Source organism: Vitis vinifera, chromosome 5 (genome assembly GCF_030704535.1).
Source record: "Vitis vinifera cultivar Pinot Noir 40024 chromosome 5, ASM3070453v1".
Taxonomy (NCBI): domain Eukaryota; kingdom Viridiplantae; phylum Streptophyta; class Magnoliopsida; order Vitales; family Vitaceae; genus Vitis; species Vitis vinifera.
This window is the reverse complement of record NC_081809.1, coordinates 1,381,145-1,393,459: the sequence shown is the minus strand read 5'-3', so window position 1 is coordinate 1,393,459 and position 12,315 is coordinate 1,381,145. Positions and strand designations below refer to the sequence as shown.

Here is a 12,315-nt window from a genome sequence, read left to right as displayed (position 1 = left end):
TTGTGTTTGGGACAGGGGAGATTGGTATATAGTCATTAACCATATCATATATCATTAATTTTCATAACACACTCATGTTAGAGCTGGTTCCAACTATCCAGCCAAAACTTATGACGCCCTAGAAAACACATAATACCCTAATGCTAGTTTTACTAAACTCGCCAGCTATGGAGAAAGCTTCTGCACCAGCCCAGGTCATATTCTCATTCTTTCATAACCCTATACTTAGTTGAGGCTAATTAACAGCCCTACAGTTCCTCCGGATCTCACCGTTATTACCAGTCAATGGCCCCAAACTTCCCATCTTCAACATGGATTTCCTGAAATCCTCAAAGAAGATCATTGTGTCCTCCACATAGGATTCTACAATTCGTCGTGTCTGATCATCTCCGGACACAAGTGCCTGGTCGGATGCAAGCAGTCCCTCACCAGATAGAAGGTTGACATAGTACTGGTTATCAAATGTCGCAGGCGTCACAAGGTCAAGTTGTGCTAGCGTCACGTTGGTGCCAGATTCTGAGCATAGCTGCTGCAGTGACTCCATGAATTTCATGTTAATTTCCGGACCGTTTGAGTTGCTGCTCCCAGTTAGCCTTGAGGTGAATGTCGAGCATCTTGCTTTCCCCATTGTGTGCGCCCCTGTCAAAACAACCATCTAAATATCCGCCACTAATCTTTACTTAAAAGGAGATGAGGCTACCTGAGAGGGCCACCATGTCGTTGAGCGTGAGGCCAACGCTCTGGAACTTGGCCACGAGTGTTGCAACGCTAGAATTCGGGCCAGGGATGTTGTTGTTGGCTGCTGCTTTGCTAGCACTCAAGCTATCCCTCCTTCCTTTCTGGACATCCCAACCTAGCCCGCCTGACTGTAAAATAGCACCGAATTTGAAGTTATTTTTAAGATGGAGCAATGTAGGAAGTAGTGCATCACATATATTACCAGAACAACAGAGTCTCTAGCTGTTATAGCAAGAATGTCTGCACAAGAGACAGTTCTAGGGCATACAGATTCAAGCACTGATTTTATCTCATCGATCACTTCAAACCCTCTCAGTGAGTTCAAGTTCGGGGCTGCAGTTTTTTCCCCGACAAAACTCCCAACATCATCCAACAAAACAGAGGCATCACAACCCTGCAAAACTCATTACCCGCATTGTGTTCATTAGCATTACTACTACACTACAAAAGCAGATGAACACATGAAATGAAAGATGACTTGCATTGACAAAGCAGTCATGGAAATGCAGACGCAGCAGTGAAGCAGCCATTCTTGGGTCATCGGACACCGCCTTCTGCACCCAAGAGAAGATGATGGCTTCTGCCTCCGGGCAGGTATCTTGGTACTCATCAGCCCGCAATGGTCCACCAGTGTCATCATAGCAGGTCTCGTTCAGAATGCCTGCAAATGCCATTGCAAGTCTGAGCATCACTAGTAGATAGAAACCCAAGTACTTGGCCATCCTCTAGGCTAAACACATATAACAGCCCTAGGAATGATTGAGTTGTGGTGGTGAAATTAAGTTTCCCTTTATAGAGGGTTGTGAGGGCTTCTGGGTAGTGAAAAGTAGGTGGTTTCAGAGACTAGAGGTTCACGCACAAGAGGGTGGTTAAAGAGAAGACACAGTCAAGCCTTGGAGGAGGTCAGCGTAGATGATGATATGCAATCGCCAATGCCATGTGCCTTCTTAATTCATACATATCGGGACTCCCTCAAACACCATTCTGTACAGTGCATATCATCCGATTCCAAGCTGAGAAAATTCCTTTTGTACTATTCTGGAACACGAAGATATGTTGACAGTGTCTGAGCTCTGACCTCACTACTCAGTTTATTGCTTTCCACACATAGTTTCCTTGTGATCCTACTTCTGTTTCCTTGAGTCATCCCAATTCCCAACAAACCATCAGCAACCTGAAATCAATCCAACTGGTTGATAATTTGTTACGATTCTGAATAAAGTTTCATTTTATTCTTGATTAATTGGAGTCCAGCTTGTTAAAGTCCCATGATGTGTCACTCATGGATTCCAAAAGGATGAAGATTTCATGCTCCCTTTAGTCATGGAAACAGATTCTAGTGACAATTTTTTTCCCTTGTTCGCTCTTCTGTCAAAACCACTTTTCTGTAAATGATTTGACAAAGTGTTAGCTGTTGATGAATATATATGGTCCCTACAGGAATGCATTATGGGACCCCATATATATATGAATCTCATGTGGTGTATAACAAGGGTTATCTTATCAAGAGTCAGTATCCCATTAATGACAATTTTCGTTTCATGCTTGGGAGAAAACAGGACATTATGCTCCACATTGTAAGTAAATGTCTTTTTCTTTTTTTAACAAATCATCTCTTCAAGAGAAACTATTAATGGTGGTTATGGGTTACACCCCATATAAACTTATTGTTCATTGATCATTTTAAACTTAAGTCTTAAGTTTGAGCCTTGTAGTTGGGTCACACCCATAAACTTATTGTTCCTCCATCATCTTAAACTTTTGGAACAAATTGATAATTTAATATGATATCATATTCTTAAGTGTAAACCTTATTGCTGGTGAGATAAGGTGTTAGAATCGAAATGTATAGATAGATGGTTGATGATGTGTTTAATCGCAAGTAATTAATTGAATAAAAACTTAGAATTTTATTAATATTTTTCAGATCTTGGCACATGTTTTGACAGAGTACTTCATTCAAAACCAGAGTGGCCTAGATTGACCCCTTGCCGCTGATAATGAAACAGTGAGTGGGTTGGACATCAATGGAAAATGATTTGAGAAAAATGAGTTGGTGGGGGTTGTATAGAGTTGGTACCACCACCTGCAGCCACAGACCTGGCATGGTCACAACTGCATAATTGACTTGGTCTAGCTCTTATAAATATGCACCTTGCGCTGGTTTTGAAAGTGAAGGATCAGTTATAGCGGACAAGCTGAATCAGATCTTGGCATATAGGGGAATGGAGTTGATGGGTGCCTTTTTGGTGATCTGGCCCATACCAAAAAGTCCATCTATGAGCTTTTTCTTGAAGTATCATACGTATGGGTCCCCATTGAACTTGTCACTAAGACTCACCATGAAGAAGATTAATTACCTTGAGTGATAATGTTGATTTGGCCCTAACTCAAAACTAGCACTAACATCATCCATAGAAAAGTCTAGATTGTTATTATAGCTACTTCTACATATTTTTACTTGGAGATATTAACCAATTTATTGTTTTTTAGACTAATAACTTAAATTATTAAGTAACGAGTCAACAACGCATATGATACTAATGCTTCCCTTCTGCAACCAAAAATTAGGCTAATTGATGATACTTTATTAGGATAACGTGGTTTCTTATGTGTATATGTTTAAAATAATTCTTTATTAATTTGACCCAAAAGTTTATAATATCCTATAATGGACTAATTATATATACTAAGCTATCATACATTACCTTTTAACAAGCCCTAAAATACAACTTAGGTGTGTGCATGAGGGCATCTCCATCTTGAAGCCTTGAGAGTTTAGAAGTTTACGCCTAGGAAATGAAATGGGTATGTGACATGTGATGTAAAAAGAGATTTTTTCAAAACCATGTACAAAAAGGTGGTACCAAGTATGTCTGTGGGGGCCCATAAATCCAAGATGACCCATCAGCAGCCCACTAAATAAAGGAGAAAGGATGATTAGTACCCTGAGAATAATGAGTGTGGGCAGTACAGAAAAAGCAACCATATTCATCCTCCTCCTCATATTTTCCGCAAACCCATACAAAAAGTCTCCTTCATACTTCATTCAACAAAAATATTCAATAACAAATAGGTAAATGGCAGTATAAATATGAACTGACAGAATCTTTCTAACGCCAGTTAATAATTTCTTTTAAGGGTTTGAAAATTGGCCCTTCTCATGCAAAACCAGCGGAACTCTCCACCATGAATGAAGCTTGTGCTTCATATAATGCCACAGACAACATCTTTGAATGAAAGGAGTCTGTATTTAAGATAATCCGTTCGAGCTTTATCCGAAAATCATGGTGGTGAAGTATACAAATTACCTGCTGTTTTCAGTGAATGGTCATTACATGTTTGTATTTTTGCTAGAATAGTTCATTTTCTTGATTTGTTTCTCGGTCTGAAATGAACTATTATAAGCGAAAAAGGTGGCTGAAAATTTGGCATTTAAGATTAGAGGCATCTACTTTTGACTAAGTTGAATGTGAAACTGAAAGGCATTCCCACCATCATTATGATATATATATATTTCATGGATTCTTATCCTTCACAAATAAAAAGGTCCAAAAGGTAATTTTAAAAGACAATACCTCTATACTCTACCCAAAAAAAAATGCAGATACTTGTCGATTTCCAGCTATACGAATGGTTTTTATATGCTTTTGGAAGGAAAATTTGAGACCGATAAACTCGAGACTCTAGTCATCTGGAGGCCAACCCAAGGAATGGCTAGTTCAGAACTTTGAAGGAAGATAGTGATTTGAGCAAGTTTTATGGCTAAATCTAACACTACAATGTTCTTATCTATGGCAAAAGTCATGGGGTTGCCTTCCAATTTACAATTGCTCTACTAGGTTTGAGTAGGAGGAAATGAACTCTATATAATTGGAGTGTTTGGTAGCACAAAAGAAAGTAAGCATTTTGCCATTTGAAAAGGTATTAGTGGCTGTAAAGATTAGAATACAAGAACAATTCTTGGTAAAGGCTGCCTTTTCTATTTTTCCACTTCCCAATAATGATGCTTAAAGGATCAAACACTCTTCATCAATACAAGAATATTCACCTGCTGCACACATGAGAGGAAAAAACAAGAACCTTTATTATGTTCTTTCTCTTATATATACATATATCTTCAACCACCAGCTTCTTGTGATCTCAGTAGAACCCTTCATTGAACTGCAGATTACGGACTATAAGGAAGTTTATGGAGCAAAACTACTGGTAAGAATTATGAAGACAGATTTTGTATCTCTGTAATATCTTTGAAAGCTCTCAGCTTGTATGGTGGGTGTCTGGCTCTTGAAATTGGAATTCTGTCAACATAACTCCATCTTCTGAATTCTAGCTTGTGAAAAACATAGTCAATATTAATTAAAGGCCTATTCTTGGTCTTTTCATTTGTATCATATCGTGATCAAAACTGTTTTTTCAACCCTAAAGAACCAAGAATAAACTGGAGATCAGGTATATATACAGTCAAATAATATTGATATATACCTAGATCTGTGGTAGGAAGCTAGCCTCAAGTGCCAACTCCTCCATGGTTTTGAATATTGTTTTTTTACTTTTTAAATTATTTTTATTTTTATTTTTATGTGATGTCCCAAGAATGGGATAAAGCTACAAACAGTGGAATTCAATTGGCCTTTCATCTAATGGCTTGTCTTTCTACATAGCTGTGCATGGCTAGAAATCATATGTATGGGCTAAAAGTGGAATCACATTCAAGTGAAATTTACAACATTCCTAGCAAGACAGTGTCATATGGACAAGGACCTCAGCATTTCTAATCTATCTTTCATCAACAATGCCTAAAGGCAATCATATCTCCCACCAAATCTCTCAGACCATCCTTTCAATCAAGAACCATACTGAAATATACACTTTTTTTTTGTTGTTCTTCTCAGCGCCATTCACTGACTCCAAGCTCCTTAATCGCATGTAGATTAAAGAAGAGGAAGGGCTAGAGGTGATCCATGTAGATTAAAGAAGAGGAAGGGCTAGAGGTGATCCATGTAGATTAAAGAAGAGGAAGGGCTAGAGGTGGTCCATGTTTCGCCACTGGTAGAAACTCCATGAACTCTGTGAAGATATTTTTCGTTTAGGGTTCCCAACTTCTGTGAACAAGACCCAGGATCAAGTTCCCAAGTTGGTTCTAGGGTGTCTCATTTTCCCATACAAGTAGGCCCTAAGGATTCTCATACACAGTAAAAAGGAAGAAAAAAGAAAAATCCAAACCCAGCTTGCTCAATGGAGAAACCCTAACCCTAAACATTATGACTAATATACCCCTTGAAAATATCAATGCACATGCCTCCTACCAAAGAAGAGGAGGAAGAAAGAATCTGAAGAGGAAGAAGAAAAATGGGATAATTAACTGATTGATAAAGAAGATACAAAACCCAAGTCTTCATGATTGAATTAAACTCTAGATACAAAGAATAACACACAAAAAAAACCCACAAAGTAGGAAAGTAGTTCTTCACAGGCTGAGGCTAGTAATTTTACAGTGATAATCAGCAAGGTTCACATGTAATGGTGAAGTTGGTTCGTCTCCAAAGACAACCTCCATGAGTCAGTAAGGGAAATTACATACCAGTAATACAGATAAAAAATCTCTCTACTACTCCTCTTTAGGCTCCTTAAACATCTGGGACGGCAGGAGGTCCTCAAGAAGTCCATGATCTCTCAGCAGAGAAGCTGGAGAAGGACGGAGCCGTCTCTCATGGAGGAAAGTGGGGTTAATGGAGGAGGAATTCATGTGGTTGAAGTTCAAAGAAAGAGAAGAGTTATTGAAATAGGGTTGCTGCTGCTGCTGATACTGAGGCTGTGGCATGGCGAATGAGGAAGCAGCAGCTGCACTGAAGGTGACAGCTTCCGGCGGAATCCCAAGACTTCCACGGGGCATCACTGGACAGGGATGAGTGTGCTGACCTTCATAGGTAGTAACAACAGTGGTGGGATCATCGGAGGATCGCTCCACCCTCTTTTTCACTCCGCAGGCGGCAGTGGTGCAACGATAGTAGCTCCTGAAAATTAAGAAAATGTTTAGTTACTTCCACACTTTTTTTTTTCCTTTTGCTTCATAATTAAGAAAATAATTAAATGAATAAGGGGACCAAGATCGGGATTTGATATACCTAGGAAAAGGGCTGTTCTTCACAGCTTTTTGGCCGTACTTCCTCCATCTGTATCCATCGTCAAGATGATCAACTTCGCTCTTGGTGATGAACGCAAATCTCGGCTCTCTCTGCCTCTTTTGGTTCTTCTTTTTGGGTTTCAACCTAAACCCATAAACACAAATACTTTACTTTAGAAAGAATAAAAAACAGAAGCAGTAAACATTAACAAATCCACAGAATTCACTCTTAGATTATGCAGAAAGGAAAACCCATTTCCCAATCCATTATTATTATTTGCTTTTTTTTTTTCTTTCTTTGAACGGGTTTGTTTTGTTGCTTTCTCTCCACATGTTTCATGTAAAGCACCTAAATTACTGTAATAGTCTTGACAAACCAACAAAGATAAAAAAAAAAAGGAAGGAAATAAAAAAAGACAGGGAACTCACTGTTGCTTATTCTTCTCCTGATCTTGCTCTTCCTCCTCCGCCGCTTTAGTCTGATCATCATTCGCTGCTTCGGTCGACGAGGAAGAGATCGACGAGGAGTTAGGGGTGGCCGGAGCGTTCACAACCTCCGACGACTCCGGCGGAGCTGAGGAAGCCGGTGAAGTGAGGGGGTGCGGCGCCAATGGAGGCTGAAGCAAATCGAATAGAGAAGGACTGTAGTCTTGGATGCCCAACAGGTCCATGAAGCCTAATGAGCCCTTTTCAACTTCACATGGCATGTCAAAGATGCTTGAAGAAAAAGCACAACTCGCCGGAATCTGATCGGAAAATGTTGAATTAGCCATCGAATTCTCAGTCTTCACTTGCTCTTTCTCCTCCATCTACTCACCAAAGGAATAGATTCTTCTTCATTTGTAGTTGCTTGTAGTAGTATTGAAAAAAAAAAAGAAAAAAGAGAGAGAAAGAGAAAGAGAAGGACTGTTTGGTTAGGGGTACGAGTGTGAAGGGATTTTGGGGGTGGGTTTATTTTATTTTATTTTTAATTTTGGGGGTGGAGGTTGGCTGGAGACAATTGATTTTGACCGGCAAGTGTCGGTTAATGTACGTACGGAGGCCGGTTGGCAATTAATGCCAACTGGACCACTTCTCTGGTCGACGCTTTCATACGGTGTTCTTGACTGGTTAACCGGCTATGGTGTGGACATGGCTTTTCTTACACGTGGCCTCTAAAAGGTCTGGCCCGTGTGCATGTGATCTCTCCTTGGATTTTGAGTTCCTTTTTCGCGGCTCTCCTCTTCAACTTTTAACGGCTAAAAAGTTTGCCCTTTTCTATCTCCTCTTCGCTTCCTAAATTCTACGCACGTTTCTCCCCCTCATTTCGTATAAAATAAAAATATTATAATTATATGAAAATTATGTTTTTCAATAACTTTTAATTATTTATTTTAATTGAAAAACCAAAATATTATAAAAAAAAATATTAAATTATGGTGGAGCAGGGCACTTTTGGGAATATGAAATATGGTAGCACATCCCATGCAAACAAAAAGCGCCATAAGAGAAGGAAAAAACAAACTTTCCCCAAAATGACAAAAAGAAAGAAAATCATAATAACCGCGTTGCCAGCGTGCGAGAGAAGGTTCGGCACGTGCGCCGGTCCAAACGCTGACGTGAGAAGCGCGTCACCGATGGAGAATGGGCTCTCTCTTCTTTTTCCGACAATCCAAAGGCTGAGAGGTGCACCGTCAAATAGACGAGTATCCACATTGTTGTAATCACCTCTTTCATAATTTCATTTATTATCCTTCTCCTTCTTCCACTAAAACTGAAATCCCCTTTTTACCCATGCTCTTTTTTCTCAATGACACCAATGTCCTCCCTCTCCCTCTCTCTCTCTCTCTCTCTCTCTCTCTGTTTTAGAAGTTGCTAAATTCCTTGTTAACATCGAATGTAACAACACTGGAGTCGCGTCCTTGACTAAGGTTAGTTTAAAATTGTTTTACTATTATTGTTTATTTTCCTTGGCTTTTGACCTTTTGATTGAAGTTTGTATTTTTTTATGGAGTAAAATGTTTTTCTGGTTTTAAATTATTTACTGTCATGTCAATGACAAATTGGAAGCCAACAACTACCCTGTACTGCATAGGGTAAAAAAAGTCATGTTGAGGTTTCCCTATTTTGCTATTTGTGAACTTGAGTGACCTGCCTTTCTCACATTTCTTTCCTCTCCATACACGTAGGCCTACCCTACCCACCTATCAATTTTTTCTATGTGTGAAGGTTTATGACGTTGGAGGTGGGTTTGGATAAACAAAAGTGGGGGAAATTTGTTTACTCTATAAGATAATAACCATTTTTAATTAAAATTTAAGGTCACAATCAATATTCCTTGAAATATCTCATTCTTGATGATGATGGTTGATTCTTGATCTCAAAATCACAATGTTTTTAACTTACTCATTTAGGTAATTTTAGGTGCTCATAGGATCAAAGATTTTGTTAAGTGGGAAGTGAGATAGATTGCTGATTGTTGGAAACATTGGTCCAAAGCAAGGTTCATGTGGGGGTGGTTTTTCTTGGGTTCCAAGTTATGATTACATATAAAAGCTATAATGGTAGCTCCGATGTACAAGTTGCCTACTGCGGAATAAAATCCCACAAGCTCTTTTGTCAATTCACACAAGAGAAAAGATTTGGGGGCACAATTGGTATTTCCAATTTCCTTTTCATTTTTTGGGGATTAATTATTATGCCCTTCAACTCTGCCACCTTGCACGGCTTCTGGTCGCTGTCACTCCTGGAAATTCAATGTCGGAGAAGTAAGCCAGTCTATGCCCTACACGTGTCCTCATCGCTCTTCTAAGCCATGCCTGCCGCTGCGTTCCACGTGTCCGATCGGAGGGGCCGTGGCCCCTCAAGCACATGCACTTTACGCGGTTTTAGTATATTCTACGCTTGCTTATGTTACACGCTCCCTCCAACTTCTTTCTCCTTTTCAATTTCCTTTCAATCAATTACTCGTTTTTTAATAAACAAATATTTATTTATTTATTATTTGTATTTTAAATAAAAATTTAAAGATAAGTTTTATTCCAACATTTAAAAAAAAAATAGAAAACGACTATTATTTAAAAAATATTTTATTTAAGAAGATAATTAACACGAAAGTTATGAATGGAAAATAGGGAGTGTGTTCGCTGCTAGAAAGTGCAGACGAAAATGTTAAAAAAATGTGAATATGTTTTATATATAATTAATTCTATTTATTATATATATATATATATATATATATATATATATATATATATATACGCATTCATTTTTATTTGTTACAAAAATCAAATATATATATATATATTTTCTTTAAAAATACAAAGAAAGAATTGGCGTTAAGGTTTCTGATGATTAGTTAATTACATAAATAGCATAATCTGATGATTCCAATGATGAAGAATTAATCAGACGGTTAAAATTTGATCATATAGAGAGGAGTTGTGTATTGGGTATTTTACCAGTAATCTAATAGAATTGTTTTCAAATTGATTGTATGATAATTTAGTAGTAGAGTTGACCATGGTTTTGCTTGGGGGCTAAGTTTGGGACCTACAAGACAAACACACGAAACAACACACTGACACAGTCATTCCAAGGTGAGAAGGTTTTATTCTCCCGCGTGATCCGCACATGATCGACCCAATTCCAATATAGGGCTCCATCACCGCCCATGGAGGCGCGTCGTCTCCTATCCTACTTACCACCGCCGACTTAAAAATCCAAGTGTGGTGGCGCCTAGGAGTCGGCACTGGGTGGATCGGCCGATATGTGAGACCTGAAAGCTGCAGCGGCCCCCTTGGAGTCGCCAGTCGGCCCTGCATGTATAGGCCGATATTTGAATCTGAACGCAGCAGCAGTCAAAGGTCAAAGGTCAAAGGTTTTGAAAACATTTGTGTTGTTGGTTCAACGACACCACCAAAAGGAGACGTGGATGCAAAGCGATTTGCATGTGAAGACACATGCAAAATGAAAATGAAAATGCAAATGCAAATTCAAATTCAAATTCAAATTATGGTGCGATCTTTACCCACATTACCAAGATCTTTCCCAAGATATTTTTTTTTCCTCCATGACGTATATAAAATAGTTCTGGAACTCATTTTTAAAAAAATACTTATTTAATTAAAATTTATCGGATATAATTAAAAATGAAAAGAAAAACAAGTAAAATGAGTTTAATCCTTCTAATTTTCCGTTGTACTTCCGAGTATATAATCTCTCAAGAAAGATCCTTAGTGAATGGAATTTTTAAGCTTGCTTCCATAATTTTTTATGCTATTAAAAAAAAAGAAAAAAAAAACTACAAAAGAAAAGAGGGGTGTCAACATTCTCTGTAGGGTATAATTTGATTTCTTAATAGAAATGAAGAATATTCACTAAGCAACCGCCTAATTAAAGATTTTGATTACAACCTCCAACCGCCTGATTTCATGCTGTAAAACCCTAATCTATAACCGACCACTTTGTTTAATCACACTGCCTTTTTAGCAAATGGTTTTCTGGTGAAGGATGGGCAGAAAGAAACATTAATTTTCTCGGACAAAGTAAAGGTTCAATTAACATTCCTTCGACCATCGTTGACCCATTGATCCCACCATTTTTGCTTCTTCAATGAAGACTGACCTAACGTATAAATTTTGTAACCACAAGGTTTGATTGTAGACAGATGTATGGAGCTTAGATTTCTTTAAGGTTTTTTTTTTTTTTTTTTTTCTGATCTCGAAGTCGTTTGGTTGCAGTTAATGATTCTTGTTCTAGATGACTGTTGACATCATGTTGTAATTGGCAGTTGGTGTAAACTCAAACTTTTTTCTTCCATTACCAAATATTCTACACTCTTTTTATTTATTGCTTAGGAAGCACCCTTGCAATTTCAGGTTCTTGTCCATGTCTAATTGTTTAGTTCAATCCATCCATTGACCAAGTTACCACTTTTTTTTTTAGGGTTTAAAGGCCAAAAGAAGAAAAAACCAATTCTATCTAGATAAAAAAAACCCTTTTAATTTAGTATTTTTTAGAAATTTAATTATATTAAGAGTGCATATTTGCCAGTATTTTTATCCCAAGTGGTTTTCTACTTAAGTGTTACTCTAAAAAAATATTATAAATAATTTTTTAATACTATAAGTGACTTTTAAAAGTTTTAAAATTTTACCAAACACCCCAAGCCTATGTGATAATTTTTTAAAAAAATAGTTTTATGTTCTTTAAAACAAAAGAAAAAAACACAAAAATATGTTTTACAATAAAAAACTGTTTTTTATTTTTTTATTATTAAGAGTAGAAAATAAAGAATTTTTAAAAAGCATTTTTTTTTATTTTATGTTATTTTCTAAGGTCTTTTTCAAAAAATAAAAATACAGATATATAAAATTATTAAAAATAAAACATTAAACATAATTTTCAAAAATAATTTTCAAACAAGTTTCTAATTAAAAAAAAGGACACTTTTTAGCCTAAAATATATT

At 37.4% G+C, this 12,315-nt stretch overlaps 2 protein-coding genes across 2 annotated transcripts; both read right to left on the bottom strand.

Moving 5' to 3' along the window:
- Positions 1-29: 29 nt before the first annotated feature.
- On the bottom strand, positions 30-1,520 carry LOC100249955 (peroxidase 40). Its single transcript, XM_002273323.3, has 4 exons — positions 1,221-1,520; positions 941-1,132; positions 701-866; positions 30-639 (listed from the first exon to the last, which is right to left on the bottom strand). The coding sequence occupies exons 1-4, from the start codon at positions 1,458-1,460 to the stop codon at positions 236-238; spliced, it is 1,002 nt and encodes a 333-aa protein (XP_002273359.1). The 5' UTR covers positions 1,461-1,520; the 3' UTR covers positions 30-235.
- A 4,552-nt stretch (positions 1,521-6,072) lies between these two features.
- On the bottom strand, positions 6,073-8,553 carry LOC100260212 (probable WRKY transcription factor 48). Its single transcript, XM_002279349.4, has 3 exons — positions 7,295-8,553; positions 6,867-7,010; positions 6,073-6,755 (listed from the first exon to the last, which is right to left on the bottom strand). Exons 1-3 carry the CDS (start codon positions 7,672-7,674, stop codon positions 6,350-6,352), a joined length of 930 nt encoding a protein of 309 aa, XP_002279385.1. The 5' UTR covers positions 7,675-8,553; the 3' UTR covers positions 6,073-6,349.
- Between the last annotated feature and the right edge of the window lie 3,762 nt (positions 8,554-12,315).